At 50.2% G+C, this 22,665-nt stretch overlaps 1 protein-coding gene across 3 annotated transcripts in view; it reads left to right on the forward strand.

Annotated features, from left to right (window-relative positions):
* Window positions 1–1,521: 1,521 nt before the first annotated feature.
* The window catches only part of TMEM181 (transmembrane protein 181), a 70,148-nt gene continuing 49,004 nt past the window's right edge, over window positions 1,522–22,665 (forward strand). Inside the window, exon 1 of one of the 3 annotated variants that reach the window (XM_045865823.2) lies at window positions 1,522–1,725. In XM_045865823.2, the coding sequence (XP_045721779.1) occupies window positions 1,595–1,725 (131 nt within the window). In that variant the 5' untranslated portion in view covers window positions 1,522–1,594. Of the gene's footprint in view, window positions 1,726–18,983; window positions 19,124–22,665 lie in introns of those variants that run through there. The other 2 variants (XM_045865825.3, XM_064598304.1) reach the window with 2 other exon arrangements.

The following is a 22,665-nucleotide window of genomic DNA, read 5'->3' on the forward strand; positions in this document are numbered from 1 at the left end:
GTTAGGAAGTCTTCCCAGAGGGGTTTTTGGTTTTTTTTTTAAAGCATTCTAGTGTATCTTTGAGGCTGATTAATGTTTTCCCCAGTGATAAGCTCTCTGTAGACAATCATAAAATATTTGAAGTGTGGCAGATGCTGGTCTCACAGTCTCTATCTCATTTCAGGAAACAAATCAGCATGTGTGCTTTCTGAAGCTCCTCTTCTTAGCATGCCTCTCTGCACTGTATTTTGGGTAGAGTCAGTTCTGAGCTCCATTCTTTGTCCTTTGGAGATTGTTAAATACAAACACTCATGTTAATGAATTAAGGGTAAAACTGAACTGTGCAGGGTGCAGGATGATCACAATTTATGGAGTTATTTGCAAGACTTGACAAGAGAGCTTAGCTAGCAGATAAAAAATTTGTTCCAAAATGTAAGGAGGAGGAGGAGGAAATAAAACATGGGGATAGGGGCACCTGGCTGGCTCAGTAGAGACTGCTTAAAAATAAAAATGTAAAAAAAAAGGGGGGGGGGATAAAAAAGAGCAAGGAAGACTGGGTTAAATTAGAGTATAGCATGGGAATTCTGAGAATATGTAAAAGTGATTGATCATTAGACTCACCTGGGGAGCTTTGAAAAATAGATTCCTGGGACCTGTATTCTATAATTTATATTCAATAGTGTAAGTGGGGCCCCCCAAATGTATGTTTGTAAAATGTTTCCCCTAATGCATACAAGATCAACAGTGCATGGAAACCTTGCACTCAGGTGGAAACACTCTGATCTCATGAGGAACAATTGTTTCTTCACTTATTATTGTAAAAACTCGCCAGAGATGACACCATCACCATCTTTAGATAGATAGTCCCATGGAAGACGTGTTGATTTGTGAGTTTTAATTTTATACTCAAATGTTGAGCTTGTAGAGGATGAGAAACTCCCTTGCCTTTCCCCCTTCCCCCCTCCTCCCATGGTTATAGAACGTGTGGGAAGAGTCATCTCATTGGGACACATTCCTTTATCGTTAAAAAATATTTCTTATGACATAACCATAATGGGCTTGGTTTTAAATGTTTTTGCATTAGGCCAAGTAGAACCCAGGGCCGGGGGTGGGGGGGTGGGGGAGAGAGAAGCAGTCTGGGGCTGTCCATGGTGCTGAACGTGGGAGCTGGCTCCAGTTTTTGACCTGTTCAGTCCTCCTCCAAGCCCCATTTTCCTTTTTTTCCTCTCATCTCCGGTTGCTTCCTTTTCCCAATACGAGCTGTAGCGAGGGTGGCCCTTCATATTTTTGTCTGGGCGGCAGATGACCTTGTGTTGGATTTCCACGCCCCGGCTCCTTCTCCCTGGGCGGGGGCCGATGAGCGCGGCACCCTCCGCGGCTTAGGCCCCCACGGTCTCGCGGCGGCGCCCTGAGCGCGCCCCGCCCCACCTTCCTCCGCGCCCCCTCCCCACTTCCCCCGCCGCCTGCTCCTCCTCCTTCTCGGTCCCGCCCCGTGCGCTGGCAGCCCCGGCCGCCGGAGCTGGGAAGAGAGCGGCGAAGGAAGCAATACAAAGGGCGGAGCGGCGGGAGGAGGGGACGCCGGGCTCGGCGCCGGGAACGCGGGCGCGGCGCGGGCATGGACACCGAGTACCCTGCCTTCGAGCCCCCGCTCTGCAGCGAGCTCAAGCACCTATGCAAGCGGCTCCAGGAGGCGTACCGCGAGCTGAAGGAGGACCTCACGCCTTTCAAAGATGACCGCTACTACAGGTAGGGGCGGGCGGGCGCCGGCGGGCCGGGCTGCGGGGAGGGGGCGCAGACCCGGGGCTTCGGGCCGCCCCCGCCGTCCAACCCCGGGACTCGGGTGCGCTGCCGGCCTGGCGGGGGTCCCGCCCTTGGTCGCCCCTAACCCCCGGCTAGTGTCGAGCCCGGGGAGGGGCGGAGAGGGCGCTGGTCTGCGGGTTCTGGCCGCGGCCGGTCGGGAAGCTGGGCTGAAGAGCTGTTTTCCATTCCCTTGAAACCTGAGCCGAGATTCTGAAATCCGGAGAAGGGGATCCACAGGCATTTGTCCCTGCTTTGCTCCTCCCTCCCTTCCTCCCTTCCTGTCATCCCCTCCTACCCCCCACCCGCGTGCCTACCGCCCCCACGGTCTTGCTCAGGCCTTGCTGAGTACTGGTTTGGGGAGAGGATTACTCCCCCTCCAGCGTCAGGCAGGGAGGGCCCTGGCCTCTCTTTTGAGGTACTCGGGCCCCTGAGCTTTGGTGAAAATCTCTGAGGCTGGGGTGCTCCTGAGCGTTGGTGGCAGATGGCTTCTGGGCTGAGTCGCACCTGGGTGAAGATGTTGGGGGAGGTCACGGTTCCGCACGCACCCCGACGAGTTGTTGGTTTGGGCTTGTCTGTGTTCATCTCTGTCACCCTCTCCGTGTAGCCAAGGTGAGAGCTGTGGGGGTTGCAGATTCTCGCAGCAGGGCACCCGCCCCTTCCTGTATTTCGCTGTTCTGATGGGAAACCCGCTCCTTTGCTCATGGCTGGGCTTAGCTGATGTGTTGTAGTATGGTGCAAGGACCCAATCTGGAGTCTGGAGTCTGGGGCCGAGGTTGATCTTTTTCCTCACTAGCTCTGTGACCCTGAGAAAGTTATCTGCTAACTCGCTTTGCAAGCCTCCTCATCTGTGAAATGGGGAGCTTGAACCAGAAGGTTTGTGGAAGGTGAAAATTCTAGTGATGATGTACTATTCACTGTGTGCTTAAGGATGGGCAGTTGATTGCACAGCTATCTCTGAAGTGGGGATACTCGTTTTTATACAGCGTATCCTAATAGTCATATATGTGCTCAGAAAACTGTATGTCACACTTATCATGAGATCTTTTCAAAAGGCCAGTGGCTTCCCAGGGGCTGACCAATATATTGGTCACAAAATTTGTCACAAAAAATGGAAAAGCTCATTTAAAAATATATGTAATCCCAAGATCCTATTGTGTGGCTCTGGATGGGACTCACAATCTGCCTCATGCAGCCCCCCAGGACACCTGACAGTATGGTAAAAACAAACCACAGATAGTTTTAAATCTTTTTTTAAATTTTTATTTGATAGTTTTAAATCTTATGTTTAATGTATATTCCAGTCTCCTTTCCCCCTAACCTCTCCCCACTCTATTTTTTTTTTCTCTGTATTTTATTTTCTTGGGAACATTTCTTTGGCAAAGGATCTAGTGAATAGCTAAATGGTCTTACTTCAGGTAGCAGAGAAGAGAACAAAGCCACACCACTGGTTAATCCACAACTGGATCATCCTTTATTCATTCACCCATTTATCCAACCAATAGTCATTGAAGATCTCCTATGTTCCTCCTGCCATTCTAGGGGCTGGAGATACAGGGTCCCTGATGTTGTGGAGCTTATAGGCAATAAACAAGTGATTACATGTCACAGTGAGCACTTGGAAGATAATAAACCAGGTGCCATGATAAAGAGTGATAGGGGTGCTACTTCAGAGAAACTGGTCAGAGAAGGCGCTTGGAGAAGGTGACATTTGACTAAGAATGAAGAATGACTTGCTCACTAGCCAACGAGCTGGGGGGGGAAGTTCCAGAAGAGGAAGTATAATCACAAAGTCCCCGAGGCCATAAAAACATGGTACAGTAGTCTTCCTTTGCTGCAGGGATTGTGTTCTAAGGCCCCCAGGGGATGCCTGAAACCACAGATAATACTGAATCCTAGATATATTATGGTTTTTCCTATACATACCTATGATAAAATTTAATTTGTAAATTAGGCACAGTAAGAGATTGACAACAACGAATAATAAAATAGAACAAGTATAATAATATAATCAAGGTTTTGTGAATGTGGTCTCTCTCAAAATATCTTACTGTACTGTACTCACCCTTCTTTTTTTTTTTAAAGATTTATTTATTTATTTGAGAGAGCGAGAGAACGTGTGCATGCATGCATGAACGCACAAGTAGGGGGAGGGGCAGAGGGAGAGAATCTTCAAGCAGACTCCCTGCTGACCATGGCGCTTGACTTGCTGACCACTTATCAGAAGGAGGATTATCTTGCTTCTGGCCTGCAGGTAACTGAAGCGGCCATGGAAGGCAAAACCACGGGTAAGGGGGCGGGGGGGGAACTACTGCATGTTCAAGGAATAAAAAGAAGATCAGCATGGTCAGAGAAATAGGCAGGGCCAGGTCATATAGAGCCTTGAATGCTAGACCAAGAAGTATGAATTTCATTAGAATTCCAATGTGAAGGCATTGAAGGGTTTTAAGTGTGGGGGAGTGACATGAGCAGTTTGGCTGCTGGTCCTGCAGCAAGCATCTGAATCTAGAGTCCAGGGGCAACTCCACTAGTTGATCTGGATCTTGAAGACCATGAATTTACCGTGGTTGGAAGGGGAAAGTGATGAGTTCTGTCTGCCCCACGGACATGAGGACAAGCCAGCTGCAGAATGCTTTACAATATTGTGTGTTGGCAGAGCAGTTAGGCTGGGTCACAAAGACTGGTTTATAGTGAGGAGATATTTTAGGTCACTGAACTGCCTTCCATTGCTCCATTGAATTTTTATATCAATGGGTTGTCCCTTTACAAAACTAGGCAAAAGATTCTTGGGTTTCCAAGTTGGGAAGCTGATAGTTACAGCTCCTGCATCTGCCTAGCTGGAAGATGCATTTGCTACTCTAATTTTTGCTCCTGCTTTTCTCACTGTCTTCGTGTCCTCATTAGTGATTTATGATTAAAAAGCACCAGTCCTTTTTCCCCTGGAGGACCAGGGCCTTGCCCCGTGTGGCTGACAGTTTCCTCGGAACAGGATGCAGTGAGGAGACAGCTGCTAATCCCCTCTTGCATAAGATGGTTGGTCCCTCCGTTATGGCTGTTGGCATACTGGCTACATAATTTGGCATCATTGACAAATGGCAGCTATGTGATCAAAGGACTCGCAGTCACGTGCACAAACTGAGAGATGACAGTGGTACCGCCTGCTAGGAAGGGGGTGCTGGCATGATGTAGGGGGCAGAGCAGTAGGCTGGGTCTGAACTCTACCCTTTGCTAACTCCCAGGCCTTCGGGTAACCGTTATATTTCACTGGTGATCAGTTTCCCCATCAGAAAAATGAAGCAAGGATGTGGTAGGCTCAAGTGCTTTTGAAAATAACATGGAGGATGCTTTCCAATACAGACAACAGAAAAAGCAAAGCAGCTGGGAGGTAATGGATTGAGTTGTTTGTTGATTCAGCAGCTTAATGATGTCATCAAGTCCTTTCATTTTAACTTGATGACAATTGGCCTCAATTGGCTACTAGTAATCATTTTGGCTATTGCTTCTCATTCACATCCATGGGGAGAATGGGCTGGCTTCCTCTAAATGAGAAGAGATAACTTGAAGCCTGCAGCAAAACTCCTTGAATCTCATCTATACCCCCACCAAAATGGTAACAGTGAAGAAGACAGACATGTGTTGACAAGGACATGGAACTTTCATACACTACAGATGGGAGGGAAAATCGGTCCAGTCCCATGTGGGACTGTGGAAGGCCGTTTGGCTGTATCTCCTAAAGTTGAATGTATATATTCCCTTCAGCCCAGCAATCCTTCTTAGGTATTTACCCTACAGAAGTGCATATATGTGTCCTCAATAGACAAGGACTAAAATGTTCATAGCAGCACAATTTGCTGTACTCCTGAACCAGAAACCAACCAAATACTCATCAACAGCAGAATGGATAAATTTGGCTTATTCCATCATGGAATATTATACAGCAATGAAAGTAAGCAACTTACAACTCTATGCAATAAAAATGAGTCCCTCACACACATAATGTGAGTAAAAAAGGCCAGACATGGAGTATATACTGTTTGATTCTACTTATATAAAAAGAAGTATAAAACAGGCAAAATGACCCTGTAGTGTTGGAAGTCAGGACAGTGGTTACCCTTGAGGGAATAGTGAATGGAAGAGGGCAGAAAAGGGCTTTCAGGCTGCGGGTGATATTTTGCTTCTTGATCTGGGTGCTGGTTACACAGGCATATGCAGTTTGTGAACATCTGTCAAGCTATACACATGATACATGCACTTTTCTGTATGTGTATAATGCTTCAGTAGAAAGCTTAAAAGAAAACCAACTCCTGTGTCTCACTGACAACATCAGGGCACTTGCTCTTTCTTGAGCTCTGGGGTTGGAAACAGACTGAGGCAAATCAGAGCACCCCAGGAGCTGAGGGTGGGGTCAATTTCCTCTAAGGCCTATGTCCTCAAGGGAGGAGAGGTAGAGAGCAGAGCCCAGTTGCAGTTCTGTTAGGAAGAAGATGTGGGGAATGGATGCCAAGGAGGCAGTCAGTCATGTCCATGAAATAAATAGTCAGGAGCTAAAGAAAAGTGAAGGACAATAGATACAGTCCTTTAGAGCTCAGCTCTTGGAGAATTTGTGGTTGGCCATTTTGCCGACCCATACTTTGTTTCTCATGTTATTACTTTACCTCTGTAAAATATAGGAACAACCAAGATGGACTTGAGTTTTCTTGGCCAGTGAAGGGACGCCAGTGGTGTCCTCACCCAAGAGGTTACTTTTTTGGAGGTAACATTTTATTATCTTGGTGAATTCCTCAGGGCCCAGGGGCTAGTCCTCAGTCTTGCTGGCCTATTTTAGTCAGCCACATTGAGAGAGAAGGACCTGTTCTCAGGGAAGGCTTCTCATTTTTTATTTCATTTTATTTATTATGTTATGTTAGTCACCATATAGTACATCATTAGTTTTTGATGTAGTGTTCCATGATTCATTGTTGGCGTATAACACCCAGTGCTCCATGCAATACATGTCCTCCTTAACCCTAACCCCCCTCCCCTCTAAAACCCTCGGTTTGTTTCTTGGAGTCCATAGTCTCTCATGGTTCGTCTCCCCCTCCGATTTCCCCTGCTTCATTTTTCCCTTCTTTCTCCTAATGTCCTCCATGCTATTCCTTATGTTCCACAAATAAGTGAAACCATGTGATAATTGTTTTTATCTGCTTGACTTATTTCACTTAGCATAATCTCCTCCAGTCCCATCCATGTTGATGTAAAAGTTGGGTATTCATCCCTTCTGATGGCTGAGTAATAGTCTGTTGTATATATGGACTACAACTTCTTTATCCTTTCATCTGTTGAAGGGCATCTTGGCTCTTTCCACAGTTTGGCTATTGTGGACATTGGGATGTATATGGTCAGGGAAGTCTTCTCATTAACTAAGCTCTGGATGAATATACAGAATCAGAATGCCAGTTTATGTAATTGGCTGATGCAGACCCACGAGAACACAGATAATGTTGGGCATGGCATCACAGCCAGGGGAATTAGCTAGATTAGGGATTCTCAATGCTAGCTGCACATCATAATCACTTGGGGGAGCTTTTAAAAAGACAGATGCCCAGGCCGTACCCTCGAGAACTCTGATTTAATTGGCCTGGGCTGGATCTCAGCCAGGATGGAGAACCCAAGAACGGTGAGTGGAATGTTTAAGAGCATCCATCTCAATGGGACGGGCTTGCCATCAGGACAGGAATCCCATGGTGTTTTATCGTTTGGTGTTTCCAGGTGGTACAATTCCGTGCTTCAGGGCCATCCCGAAGGCCTTGACCTGGCCGCGGGTACATGTATGGCGCTCGCGGTTCCAACGCAGACACGCTCTACTCTTGTCAGCACTCTTCCTGGTGGTTCACCGAAGCTGAATTATTTTTACCTGTGCCTTCATGTAAGCAGAGCTTTGGCCCATGCAGCAGAGTTGTTTTGTTCTTTTTTTCTTTAAAGCTAGCTACATCTTGCTCTGAATGGAGAGGAAAAGATAAAGATCTTCTTTGGGGAGCAGAGCAGGTAGAAGGTGCCGACTGTTCCCCGGGCCCGTCATCATTCAGCTGCAGCAATGACTCAGCTCTTGCAGTAGAAAAGCCTCATCTGCCGGATGAGAAAAGGCCTCCGAGCTGGGCCAGGACATCTGAAGCTTGACAGAGGAGAGCCGGGACTCTGGATTTGTCTTAGAGGGCGGCGCTGACACAGGACCACAAACCGAGCGGCTTACACAGCAGACGTTTTGTGTCTCCCAGTTCTGGAGGCCAGAATTCTGAGATCAAGGTGTTGGCAGGGTGGTTCCGCCCAAGGCTGTGAGGGCAGGGCCTGTTCTGGCCTCCCTGACAGCTTGGGGTGGGGGGTGGGGGTGCGGCTCAGCTCTTCCTTGGCTCCTACGTGGCCGCTCGTTCATTTTCTCTCTGTCTTCCCTCGCTGTGCATCTGTCTCTGCATCCAAATTTCCCCTTGTCGTAAGGACACCAGTTGTAGTGGATCAGGGTCCACCCTTGACCTCATCTTAACTTGATCATCTGCAAAGACCCTGTTTCCAAACAAGCCACAGTCACAGGCACTGGGGGTCAGGACTTCAACATCTTTGGGGGACACAATTACCCTCATAACAGGCTCTCCTTGAGCGGGACTGCCCGTGTGTTGCTACAGGGCTGTGGATTTAGATTCCCCTCCGAATATTTTCTAAACTAGCAGCTGACTGTTTGGTGAGCAAGAGTCAGGAGGCCAGAGTCTTGGCTCTGTTGCTGCCATCTTGGAAATCAGGTCTGCACATCTCATAGTATGATCACAGATCCCTCCTGGCTCTAAAACCAAGACCACAGAGAGAGAGGGGGGCTGTGTCTGAGGGGGGCCCAGGGATGGCCTCCCCAGCAGAGGTGACTCCAGTCTTCTCAATGCTGCCCAAGCTGCCTGAGCTTTATGAAGTTCAGGTTGGGAAAGGTGTGTGTGTGGTGTGCGTGTGTGGAGGGGTATCTACATGGTGTGTGTGTGTGGTGTAAGGCTGTGTGTGGTGTGTGCATTGGGGTGAAGGAGGACATGGAGTGTGGGCAAAGGACACAGGCCCCTGCCCAGCCCTCTGTGGTGGGAAACCAGTTTGCGAGGGGCTGTTGGGCCAGAGGTAGCGTGACCAAACTGTCCTGGCTTTAGCACCGGAAGTCCAGTGTCCTGGGAACCCCCTCAGTCTCAGGAGTATCGAGATGGTTGGTGACCCCAGATGTGTGACTCCAGCTGAAGCTGGCTGAGGAGGCCGAGTCTGGGGTGTCACCGTCAGGGTCCTGGGCAGAGGTGACAGAAGACACGCCCTTGAACTTCTCCACTCTGGAATGGTGGTTTTCCCTCCTTTGTCCCGCTTTCTCCCCTGTTCTCTTGGCCTCAGGCCCTGTCCGTCCTCCGCATTGAATAAAGACGGCCTTGTTGCCACAGGGCGGTGGTTCTCAGAGGAGAGCCCATCAGGGCAAGAGAACCTCAAGGCTCTTCTAAAAATAACCACTATGTAAAAATAAATAAATAAATAACCACTATGTTGTGGCACTTCCTTCCCTATCCTGAAATGAAATTCCTGGGTAATATCTTACATGCTTCCATAACTTAAAAAACAAAAACACTGGGGTGCCTGGGTGGCTCAGTTGGTTACATGTCTGCCTTCGGCTCAGGTCATTATCCCGGGGTCAATCATCCCTGGGATCGAGCCCCCACACTGGGCTCCCCGCTCAGCTGGTGGGGGAACAGTCTGCTTCTCCCTCCCCCTCTGCCCCTTCCCCTCCCCTCGTGCTCACGCTCTCTCTTGCTCTATCTGAAATAAATACATAAAACCTTTAAAAAACGAAAAACAAAACAAATATACCTACCCTAAATGTAATCAGAATAGGCAATGAAAGAAATGCACCAAGAGTATGCATTTCACCCTCAAAATGCTCTGACAAGTCACTTAAAGGAAATGCGCCAGGAGGCCGGATTTTCAGAAGTCACTGCTTTAGGCCCCTCTGTAGGCCTTCCCGGGGTGGGTGGGTGCCTGCGCTGCTCCCCATGGACCCCTGCCCTGGGGTTGCCCAGCCCAGACTGCAGGGCATTGCTGAGCCTGGTTTCGGACTTTTCTATGCCAGGGCTCCTGCCGCATCCCCTTCCCCCCCATCCCGTAAGTACTTGAGTTTTGCACCATTTAGTCCACGTCCAGGAAATCAGAATAGAGACCTTTGTTCTGTATGTTCAAGGCCAAAGCAGAGGGTTTCTGGAGCCCAGCGGCCCCCGGACCTGCGGCTGGACGGCCCCTTCGTGTGCCTGGAACTGGCCAACTCGCGTTTACTGTAACTTGGCAATTTGTGGCAAATGGTGGCTCTAATTTGAGCCACTTAGTTTGTTGTGTGGGAAACGGCTTGCTCGGGGCGGGGGCGGGGGGGCAGGGGGGGCAGGGCTGGTATTCTGCTGGAAACAGAGTCTGAAGTTAGAGACAGGCCCCGCGGTGAGCCCGGTCCCGGTGGGTGCTGCACACAGAAGGGGGGACGTGGGCAGGGGCGCTCTGTGCTGCCCCCTTTGTCTCCTAGGGAATGAGGGAAGCAAACCGAACGTGGAAAAAAATACCGTAACCTGGGCACCGCTGTGCGCTTTCAATTCCTTTTAACACCCCCACGTGGCTGGGAAGGGGCCCTCCAGGTGTTGTGGTTCGAGAAGGCAGGGCCTCCTAACAAAGTCCTGTTGATTTCCCATCAGCAAGCCTGGGAGGACTCGAAGACGGGGTTATGTTTCTCTGTGAAGATGATTCCCAGTTTCCCCGGGTTAGTTGTCTGGCATTTCCGACCTGCAAGCCCATGCTCTTAGATGAAGAAAGCCCTCAATTTTGATTCAGGCCAACAGAGATTACTTTAAAAGTCAACTGGAAAGGGCAAGCACACCTACTGCTCAGTGGTGCATGATCGAGAAGATCCAGACCTGGCATTCTTCTTATCCTCAGCGTCCTGCAGGGCGAAATGGAAAATCAAACACCGTTCCTCCAGGTTGCCATAAGAATGATGGCTTTGCTGTAGTTCTCGTGGTCGAGGGCAACGTCAGGGACACCTACAGGCATTCACTGTTGCTTTACGGAGATATGGAACAACAGTGTTTAAGACTATTGATTGTGGGGCGCCTGGGTGACTCAGTCGGTTAAGCAACTGACTCTTGGTTTCGGCTCTGGTCATGATCCCAGGGTTGTGGGATTGAGCCCCGCATCAGGCTCTGTGCTCAGTGCAGAGTTTACTTGTCTCTTTCCCTTTTCCCCTCCCCATCCCCAATGCTCTGTCTCTGAAATAAATAAATAAACAAATAAATAAAATCTTTTTAAAAAAGACTATTGATTGCAAGTATTCATTTCAGCCAAAAAGAAGGAATTTATTACAAAGATACAGAGATAATTTACAGAATCAAAGGGCGAAAATGCCCCTGGATTTCAGGAAGGAAATGGAACTGATTCAGCATGGGTTTCTAATCTCTCGCCAGGGCCCCAAACCATTGGTTACCGAGCCTGCTGCACATGGGGATGCTTTGGAGAGCTTTAACAATGACTGAAGCCCAAACCCTACTTCGGATTCTGATTTCATTGGTTTAGGGTTCAGCGTGGGTATTGGGCCTTTTTAAAGCTCTCCAAGTGACTTTGACTCAACAAATTTTGAGACCCATTGTCCTAAACTAATTTGTTCCTCTGCCCTTTGTCCTAGCTCCCTGGAAGCCCCCGGTCTTTGATCAATACCAATACTCTCTTCTCTGTGCTTATGCTGCTCGATTGCTGGAGGAAATCACCACCAGGCAGGCATTAGTAGAAGTCATCATTAACATGAGCTCAAAGACGTCAGCTGGGGCCTCCACGAAGCCCCGGAATCCTGTTAGATTTTCCCAGGACGCCGCTCACTTCCTCAGTCTTTGCAACAACAATTTCGAACCTTCTCCGCCTCTTTGTACTAGATCAAATTGACAAATCCCCAGAACCACTGGGCCCTGCCCACATCCTCCCATCCTACTCCACCATGGCCTGTGCCTTGCTTCCTCAACTCAGTCATCCTGATAAAGGGTTACATAGTTCCCGGCCTCTCCCACCTCCACCCCACCACCGACAGACAGGGGAGGCTTGTTCACCCCACATCAGCTGGACTGGTACCCACAGGCCCGGGATCCCCAGTGGCTGCTTGCAGGGCCCTGGAGTATAAGCTAGGTGTGTAGGTCAGACTCCGGCCCACAGGACACAGATGGCAGGATAGAACTAACAGATCATTTCCAGGCACCATCGTTTCGGGCAGTCTCTCTGGAGCTATCCTGCAAGACGGAGCGATTAGATGTGTTGATAGTGAAGTTGGGGACAGCTTGCACTCCCCCCAGTGTACTCTCCTGAGCCCCTCTCCATGCTCTCTCCAAGCTTCCTTGGGGTCATACCTGCTTCCCATAAAGTTCACATGGAAACTCTTGCCTCAGATTCTGTTTTCGAGGGAAGCAAGCTAAGATATTCTTGAACATGAAGACAGTTTTGCCCTGTAACTCATAGAAGAAATTAAGGCCAGAAGTAGCGTGACCAACTGTCCTGGTTTGCCTGGGCCTGCAGGACCCCTGGGATCGGGGCTTTTCTGGACTAGAACTAGAAAATCTCAGGAAAACCAGGACCAGCAAGGAGAGGAGACCTCGCAGAAGGAGGGGCACACTCAGCTTCCCGCCTCCAAACGACACACTCGCTGGCCTAGCAACTCCTACCCTTTTCTCCCCAGAGCAGGTGTCCCCACAGCCTCTAAACTGTGAGAAAACACACCAGGATGTTGCCAGTCATCTGTCCTTCCTTCAGGACACGTCTTGGGGGTCTTTCTGCACCAGGCTTGGTGCCGGGCCCTGGAAAGATGAGGACAAATAAAGGCGGCACAGCGAAGTCACAGGGGATGGTAGTGGAACGGTACTTGTTTCGTGAAAGGGAGGTCTAACTAGGCACGGTGACCTCCAAAGGCTGAAGAAAAAGGCTAAGTCCAGCTTGAGGAGAAGTGGTTTTTTTAAGGGGACTTCCGGACAGAAGCATACCTTGGGCATCATAAGACAGTAGACGGTTGCAACCCCACCTCCTTTAAGACCTGCTGCTTTTGTAGCCCCAAGGCTGGGAGTACACGTGGGGGACCAGCCAGGAGGACAGAGCTTGACAACAGGTGTGTGTCATGGCCATATCTCCAGGGCAGATCAAGGGCGTTTTGCCTCAGGGTGTATTTAAGGGTGTGGTTAAACAAAAGGAAAGAATTGGAGGGGGTGCTGTGCTCAAGGTCTCAGGTCACAGACCTGTCATCCTGGCGGATTTGTTCAAGATGGCATTAGTCTGGTTCATGCAGTACCACTCAAATGCTCAGGATAAAATGGAATACATGTTTCAGTCAAATAAATTGAGACTGATACTTAAAAAATCCCAAATGACCAAAGGCAGAGAAGGTGAACGGTATTGGTATGCTGGACACTGATTCCCGGTGAGTGGAAGCCGTGCGGCCCGTGAGCAAGGGCTGTGCCCTGCGAGTGTGTGTGGGGCCTAGGGATGGGCTCAGGCAAGGTGTTCCTGCTTCTACTCACTGCGCTTTATTATTGCAAGTACCAGAAATGTGACTTCTGTCTTGCCCTCACTCTCGTTCTTGTCACTCACTCACTTGGATGAAGCAAAGCTGCCACACGAGAAGCTGCCCTGTGGAAAACCCCAAGTGGCAAGGAACTGAGTGACCACCAGCCAATAGTCCAGGAGGCACTAGATCGTGCCAACCACCACCAGCATGAGCGTGGAGGCAGACCCTTCCCCCGGCTAGTCTTGAGGATAACTTCAGTCCCAGATGACACGGTGCCTACAGCCTGAATGAGAGCCTGAGCCAAAGGACCCCGCCCCTAATTGCACCTGGATTCCTGACCCCCTGTTCTGAACAAAAGATTCACAACAGCTGTGTCCCAGTTTTGAAAAGGAAAGAAAACTTTATTGTTATTATAGAAACCTAATAGAAACAGAAGAGGAAAGGAATCTACACATAGATGAAGGTAATAGTAGGCAATAAATGAGAATAAGTTACATCAAATTGGGTACTTACAATCTCCAGCCTCCCCAGCCAGGGAAACCCCGTGGAGACAAGCCAGGCTGGAGTCCAAATGGAGAGGCCTGGGTGGAGCGTCCTCCCCTCAGGTGAGACTTCCCACGGACCATCCCCATAAGGGCCATATTTATAGGGCCAATAACAGGGTTTGAAATGAAATATTTGTTTGCCTGAATGCAGTCTGGAGTGAGCGGCATTTCCATGTTACCATGTTTCTATATTTTCAAGGAGACTGGGCTGTGTGTTTCTGCCTCCCCTCTTGGATTCCGGATTCCGTTCTGGGGGACCAGCCCAGCCTGGAGCAGGAGGGGATGTGAGACAAGATTTGTAGCTCTTGATGTCCAGAACAGAAGGGTCAGTTCTGATCTGGAGGCCAGGTAGTATATTCCAAACAACCAGGCTCCCAAGGTCACTCACACAGCACGAGTCTCACAAACAACAGTCCTTAGCCTGCCTGTGTGCACGCGGCTCCAGGCGGTCGGTTATGCGGGACAAGTCACAAATACATCTATCCATATAGAACACCCACAGAAACCACGAGATAATACATGTCGTTTCAGGACACAAAGTTCTGAGGTAATTTGTTATGTAGCAACAGATAACTAATACAGCTAATATGTGTTGGGGTAGTTTCCGCAGCAGTAAATAATGGGAACAAGCACAAGGATGAGAAAGCAAGAACGACAATTTTATATTGTGAATAACCCACCAAGCTGAATGTCTGTGTTCTGGCATTACGAAACTTGGTAAGAAGGTAAAGCTTTGGAACCAATCAGAGGTAGACCATTGCTTCTACCGATCAGTTCTCAGGAGTCAAGAAGACAGTGAAGAGTAAGCTCCCACATTTGGTACAACAAGTGGGCCAGAAGGCATAAGGCCTCCTGCAAATGACAGGAGGAGGTTGTGGGGACGGCGGCCTGGTGAGACAGCTGAGCCCTGATGGAAACACCTTTGTTCTGCTCTGCTTACTGCAGAGGGGATGAGTCAGCTGGAAATGGGTGTCCAGGAGCTGCTGAAACCCAGGCCAAGGCATGTCGCTAACATCCACTGTCATCAACTATCATCAGGCTCAAGGGAGAATTGAGACTGAGGTTTTCCTGCTTTGGAACAAAGAATAGGCGATCAGAGTTGTTGGTACTGAATTCCTTAGTCTCTGCACTGAATATGTAGGGCAGTTTTCCTTTTTAAGAAACCTTCCGTTTTGGGGTGTTAGGGACTGACAGCTCTCATTCCTATTTTGAAGGCCTAACCCTCCCACTGTGGCTGAATTTGGAGTAAGGAAGGAATTAGGTTTAAGGAGGTCATAAGGGTGGGGCCCTGATCTGACGGGATTGGGGTCCTTATTAGAAGAGACGCCAGAGAGCTCCTGCTCTCTCTTCTCTCACACATGCACCAAGGACAGGCCATGTGAGAACACAGCCAGAAGGTGGCTCTCTGCAAGCCAGGAAGAGAGTCCTCACCAGAAACAGAATCAACCAGAACCTTGATCTTGGACTTGTAGCCTCTAGAACTGTGAGAAAAAACTTACCGTGGAAGCCATTCAGTCTATGGTATTTTGTTACAATAGCCTGAGCTAACTAACACAATAGTTAGAGAGAGTTGCAGTAAGCTCTTCGTTTCCTTCCTGTTTAACTCCGGGCTCAACTAGAGCATGAGTACTTGATGTTAGCCATTATTGATTCTTACTAATAAGATGTTAGGAGATCACTATAGTCTATCTACAAAATTCTAGACAAATGTTCACTGTTACATTAGGAAGGGAATTTGAGTCCCCTGGAATAGACAACTGATTTCCTAGGGTATCAAGAGCATTTGCAGATAAACCCCTTGAGATGTTGCCATCAGCCTTGAAAAACAGCAGGGAGTCAGCAAACTGCAGACCGGTGGCCTTGACTTTGTTTCAGTTCTAGAGAAAATGATTTCAAGGGTTGGCTTGCTGGCCCTAAGAAAATGAAATGAGGGGCACTTGGGTGGCTCAGTCGTTAAGCGTCTGCCTTCGGCTCAGGTCATGATCTCAGGGTCCTGAGATCGAGCCCCGCATCCGGCTCTCTGCTCAGCGGGGAGCCTGCTTCTCCCTCTCCCTCTGTCGCTCCCCCTGCTTCTGCTCTCTCTCTCAAATAAATAAATAAAATCTTAAAAAAAAAAAAGAAAATGAATGTTAGGTATGAGTAGGTGTCTTTCTAAGAATATGTGGTATCAGACTAATCTAATTTCTGACATTTTGATCCTTTTCAAAACAAGGCTAGGTTTCAGATACATATACACTCACTTACCCATGGGTCCAATCTCCCAATTAAATGGGATTACTGGGGGATGCTGTGAAACATTGTATATATGGATTTTAGAAGGCTTTTAAAATAAGAACAAAGTTGATACATGTGGGCTGAGTGCCTCTGAGGTTAGAGAGACTATATATATCTAATGGTCTGTTTGGTCCTGGCCTTTGCTGGTCACTCTGACCCTGTCACATTCTTCAACGCTTGGGACATCAACATTGGAAGAGCATGAGCTTGGGGTGAGGTCGTCCTAGGTTCTCACCAGTAGTCCCTGAGAAAGTCACTTAACCTCTTTAAGGCCTTAGTTTCCTATCTGTAAAATGAGGATAATGACCTTGGATAACTCATCAAGTTGCTGAGAGAATTCATTGGCTCGGGCCTTAGGCTTTGCTGGTGATCAGTAATTGCTGGTTCTTCTCATTGGACAGCATGACCCTGAGCAGAGATCCTAGGAGGCATCAGGAGAATGGAATCATCAGTTGAATGGGCAGAAGCTGCCAGAATACCAACTCATTCTCAGGCTGATACAGACCTCATCTGAAATGTGCTCCATTCTGAGCTTAGTGAGGAAACTTGCTGAACAGAAGCATGTTCAGAGGAGGGGGCCTGGAGGTGACCTGGAGGAAATCTCCTGTGAGGGATGGTTGACATGTTAGACAAGCTTTCTTGGAGACCCAGGATAGGTTGGGCACCTTTCCCCTTATCATATACTCTATCACTGTGCTCTTCTATCCCTTTTCCATCACAGTTGTACTGTGTCGTTATTCGGTTATTTGTTTGCTGGCTGTGTCCTTCACCAAAAGATAAGTCCCAGGAGGACAGGGATTGTCCCACGTATTTGTGTTGTGTTTCTACAGCTGAAGGAAGTGCGTGGCACACACTGAATACTCAGTTAATGCTGGAAGAACACATAAATGAGAAAATGAGGGATCAAGTGATGCTGGACAGCAGGTCAAAGGAGGACCAATGTGGAGAATTTACCAGGAGGGAGTTTGGGTCTCAAAGAGGTCAACTCTTTTTAAAACCTGGAGCCATATGAAAACAGCAAGAGATCGGTGGGGATGTCTCAGAAGAGGCCAGGCAGCTGGCCCAGTCTCTGGAGTAGGCATTTTTCCATCAGATAAGACTGCCTCAGATTGGAGGTAAAAACTGGCTGCCTCTGGGCAAATGCAGCCAGCAAATGTGTTTTGTTTAGTCTTCCCGGAGTTCAAAATATTTTTTAACTAATTTCCAATACTTCAGAATTGGAAGGTGTGACATGCAAAGTTGTATCGGAAGTCAGAGTCTTTCCAAGGGCCGAGCGCAGCTCCTTTAGACGATGCCCACTCTGGTGCACAGTGCCCACCTGGCTGGTGCCCCATCACCTGCCTGTCCTGCAGTTACTGGTGTTTATGCTCCCTGGCCTTGTTGCCGGGAAGACCCCTTTTTCTCCAAGTGTCTACGAAAAGAATCAGAGGAATAATCTTTTGGTATCATTTCTTTAAGAGTTGTGGTTTAGGATTCAGGGTGGTAATGGAATTTGTCATTCTTACTTGGTATTCAGTCTGTTGCTTTGCCTGGTGTCCGCCCCCCCCCCCATTCCCTCCAACTTCTCAAGCCTGTCCCACTTCGAGATCAGCCCAAACATTGAGCATTCTCTCCCCTCTCCCACCCAACCCCACCGCAGGTGAGTTAGGTGCCCTTCCTCAGTGTCACTGTAGCAATCTGTGCTTGTCACCCTTAGTTTTGGTAACTGACTTTGCCTGTAAGTTTGCTGAGGGTGGGAACTGAATGCTATTCGTGTTGGTATCTTCCTGCCAGTACCAATGAGCTTGTTGGCAGCTTAGCGCATGAACAAGAAAACATTAGGAAGAAAGCTTGAGTCTTTTATTTTCCTCATTTAGATTGACTTTAAACCCATGGCAATAAGTGGACAGGGGACATTTTGACAAATGCTCCAAAGGGAATCTTGGAAATATCCAAAACTGTGGTTCTCCTCTGTTCTCGATCACAGAAATTTAGGACTGTATGCCAGGATCTTAGATCAAGAAAGTGCTTTTGGTCAGCTGATCTCATCACACTGTAGAAAGAACTGCAACAGGATTGGCCCCTGAAACTTGCTCCTACTCAACACCTTAGCAGGACCCGGATTGCACCATCAGTTATGTTTTCAGCTCTGTGGGATGTGGGGTGTGGGAACCACACCTGCATGCTTCCTGAGGGACGCTGTTTGCACTGGGGATGGAAAATCTGCCTGCTATGGTAGCTCTAATTTAGAAAAAGCTTGCAGAAACTACCAGAAAGAGGCTGGAAAAGCTATCCTGGCATCATTTAGGGGTGTCAGAGGTTTGCTCTGGCATTTAAGCTCTTTGGGTCACAAACCTCTTTGAGAATTTGGAAAGTTATAGATCTTCTCGCCAGAAAAATGCAGACACCCATAGGGTCTTTCACGCATCTGTAGGGCATTCATGGACTCCTATGGTCCATTCTTATGCCCTGATTAAGACGCCCTAGAAGCCAGAGGGTGGATGTTTTAATGTTCTGTCTCCTCAGCAAGGGACAAGGAGTAAGAGTCAAGTCATACATTCATTCATTCGATTTGTGAACCCTAGACTGAGCCCACCCACCGCTCGGGCCCGCCTCTGTGCTCTTGGGGCGCAGGGGAGGTGGACGCGCCGCGGGATCCCCTCCTCTGGGGCCAGTGAGCGGGGTCTGTGCAGGGCAGTGCGGCCCCTCTCGGGCCCCTGCCCCGCCCCCGCCGCCCCCCCGCGCACCCCGGCCCCCCGCGCCCCCGCCGCCCCGGGCCGCGCCCCCGCCGCGCCCCCACCTACCCGGGCCGCGCCGCTCCCCGCCCCTCCCGCCGCCGCGCGCTCGCTTCCGCGCACGTGACGCCGGCGGCGCGTCGCGCTCTGACGAGCTCCGCGGAGCCACAGGCCCCCGGGCGGCTGTCGCCCCCGCTGCGGCTGCCGCGGCGGTTGTGTGGCGCCGGGCGGGCTCGGGGCGCGGGCCGGGCTGCGATGGAACCGTGAGTGCCGGGCGGGCGAGGCGGGCCGCGGTTCTCCCCCGGCTCCCGGGCCCAGCCCCCGGGAACCCCGCCGCCGGGCCCGCCGCCCACGTGGAGCTCGGGACCCCGGGGAGGGAGCGCGGGCCGGGGGCCCCGCGGGGTGGCTCGCGCGAGCAGTGGAGGCAGGGTCGGGTTCCGGGAGCGGTCCGGCCAGAGTGCACCGCAGGAGGGCCCTTCGAGGCCAGCTCTGGCCCTGCTCGCTCCGGAGAACCGGTGACACCGCCCCCTCCCCGTCCTAAATGAGTGTCCGTCCGGGAGGGACAGCTCACCGCCCTTCCTGGGGCAGCCCTGGGCCCAGGCTCTCAGCTGGAAGGGCGTTGGCCCCCTGCCCCGGGCAGGGATCCTGTTCATCACCTCGCTGTTTAGGGCACCCAGAGCACCCCGCTCAGCTCTTTGTGATCCAGCCCAGCCGAGGGTAAAGAGAGGTGCTTTCCAGTGGCTGTTTGATGATGTTGGCACGTTGGGAACCTGCCACAGCCCTTTCAGATCTCCGGGACACCGAGTTTTATGAGTTTTAATTTGCTGACGTTGGGCCTTATTTCCTCTGTGAAGTTCAGGGGTTTTAAGTGGAAAAACCCGTCCAGGGCCACATAGACGCCATCCCTGAAGCTTGCCTTTGACGCAGCGGAGTCACCCGGGTGCCTCCCAGGGGACAGCTGGGAAAAGAAAGAGAGAAAATAAAAAATAAAAAAAAGAAGTTGCGCTTGAGTTGCAAAAAGTCAGAAGTCACAGAGAAGGAACGCCAGAGGCTCTTCGCCGCATGTCCGCGGCGGGAGGTTGGGAGGGCAGGTTCCCACAGTCGAGGGCAACCTTCAGACAGGACTGTGTGAGTCTCTGTATGTTTGGGGTTGTAGGGCTGGAAGGGTTTGCGGTGGAGCGCTGCCGATTTCTCTGACTGTGGCCATAGAGAAGATGGGAGGGTGTTGCCAGAACGCAGACACGCGTACTGGAGGGAAAGCTTTTCCCTCCTGCTGCCTCAGAAGTTTCTGACTTTGGCTGTCCATTTAAGTAGAGGAAGCCAGGGTAGTGTAAAATGTGGATGTTGTCAAGGTCTTTCTCTTAATTGAACCGCAGGCAGAGGGGGGTGGGCGGGACCGCCTCTGCACCACTCTGGGGCACCATTCATTCGTGGCGTCTGTCAATAGCACGCTTGGAATGCGCCTGAAGATGCCTTCTGGCATTGCGCCAAGTTGTGACCCCGTAGCAGAGTGACCACGAGCATGTTTTAGGTTCTCTCACAGAGTGAATCTCCTTGGGTCCCCACAGCACAGCAGCCCTGGGTGGTGCGTGGTGGTGGTATCCCTTTTACTTGGACAAGAGAGGCGGAGAGCTGGAGGTGGTGCGGGTCTCCTGGGGAAGTCGGGTGCCGTCTATTACATGCGGGGAGCTAGAGCAGGTGGGGGCCGCTGGCTGAAGGAGGACCTGTAGAGGCACGTGTGAATGAAGGATTTCAGGGGAGTATTCAAGTGTGTCCTGCGGTGGAGGGGTAGGGGACAGTGGGCAGCATGATGCTCTCCTAGTCGCCATGCCCGACTCTGGTGAGCAAGGGGCCCGGCTGGTGGGATGTTGGGATCTGGAGGTCAGCCGGCCACCACTGTCTGGCATTCAAGATGACGTGACAGACGTGGAAGTCAGAAAAAGGCTTTGGCACACATAAAAATCTTACGAGGAAACAAGCCTGAAGATCTGAAGCGTGTCCTGGATCCAGGCTCCTGGTAGGGTCAAAGTGCTCTTGTTGCCAGATGCCACAGAGAGCCCCGCGGTGAGAAACCTGGGAAGGGACAGGAGCAGGAGAAGCCACAGAAAGAATGCAGTGGGGGAGGGGTGGGGAAGAGCGGAAGAGAAAAGAGCAGCCCGGAGGAGCTCGGCTTAGCGGGTGGGGGCTAAGTTCGGGGTCAGTGGCACTGCCACCTCCCTGCCTGACCTCCCTGACCTCCCTGCTCACATGCGGCTCAGCCTACTCTTTTTCAAAGGGCAGGAGAGATTGCTATCCAAAGCAGTCAGGATGAAGAGTTCCTGGTTCTTAGAGCTGTAAGCTGAAGTTTCCTGCAAACCCCGCTCCTTTTCTGATAATGTCAGGCGAGGGCCAGGTGCTGGGGGTTCAGGAGGAGAGGACAGTGTAGCGCAGAGCAGAGCGGGTCTCGGACACTTGCTACCCTGATGTCCTGTTGGAGCTGCAGCGCTGCACATCGTTGAGATTTCTCAGGTTCCTTTGTTGCTTTGCTCTCGCATTTCCCTGCAGACTGGAATGAGGTTGGTGTTTTGTGTGTGTGTTGCTTGATATTTGCAACCAGTTTTGAAAGAGTATATTTTACGTGTGTCTCTTTCATTCTGGGTGCATTTAAGTGTCGAAGTGAATTAAGTAGACTCCTCTTCTGCCTGCAGTGAAGGGTGGCACAGACAAATCAGCACAAACCTTGTGGTTTCTGTGTCCCAGGCCTTCCGAGTGTCCCATTGCTTGCGGGGACACCAGGCCTGGGTCAATATCCTATTCTTGTAACGACAGAGTTTTTTTAGGATTGTGTCTCTTAGGAATCTTTTTTTTTTCTTTGCCCTGAACCAAAATGATCTCTGGAGCTAATAAACAGTAAGTATTTACTCTGTACCAGATACTGCTGTGAGCACCTTTATGTGGGCGATTTCATGGGATCCTCACAGCTGATCTCCCCGTGAAGAAGTTTCTCTTAGCATTCCCGTTATGACAGATGACAACACCGAGGCTCAGGGAAGTCACGTGAGTTTCTCAAGGTCACCGTACATCGCAGAACTGAGCCTGAAGCCCGAGTGGTTGGCTCCAGAGCCCATGTCGTGGCATGAGCACGCCCACCTCACAACAGCAGCAATGACCAAGCACTTACAGGGGCTTTGGTGTAATAGCTCGTTCAATCACCACAGCAACCCTGGGCGGTGGGCCACCTCGGTGGTGGGAATTGCAGAGCTCAGGGAGTGGCGGTCGTGAGAAGGACAGTGGCGCACCCCAGGCCATCCTGCTGCAGCCCCGCAGTCTGTCCTCAGGTTCTTCACCACCAGATGCACTGCCTGGAGCTGGGCCAGGGTGCTGCCCTTGGCTGGCACCTTGCCTGTGCCGACCAGTGTGTGGCCTGCTTCCTTGTTGTCTTTGCCTCGGGAAGGGTGTTCGGTGGCCTGACTACCACGCTCCTGGGTGTGAGTCACTGGGCTTCCAGCCTGGCAAGGATACACATGAATTCCCTGTTCCTTGAGGAGTGTAGAGGGGCATATTGTTCACTAAAATACATATTGAGGTTTTGGGGCCTTGGATGTTTGCATAATGGCTTTTTTGAATAGGTAATGATAAGTGATTTGTAATATAGTCAAGTTTCAAATTTGAATATATTCAGATATAGTCAGTATATTTCACTGATTGAAATTTCAGAGTTCTTATTCTGTTCTTCCCGCTAGTTTCTTCTTCTCAAAGCCCATTCAGTGGTAGGTTTAAAAAGGAAAGATTTTGGTGAGGGGGCCAAAGAGTGAGAGTGAGAGAG

This window comes from Mirounga angustirostris, unplaced genomic scaffold (genome assembly GCF_029215605.1).
Source record: "Mirounga angustirostris isolate CCGP_5_RB_7025 unplaced genomic scaffold, mMirAng1.0.hap1 SCAF_8, whole genome shotgun sequence".
Taxonomy (NCBI): Eukaryota; Metazoa; Chordata; class Mammalia; order Carnivora; family Phocidae; genus Mirounga; species Mirounga angustirostris.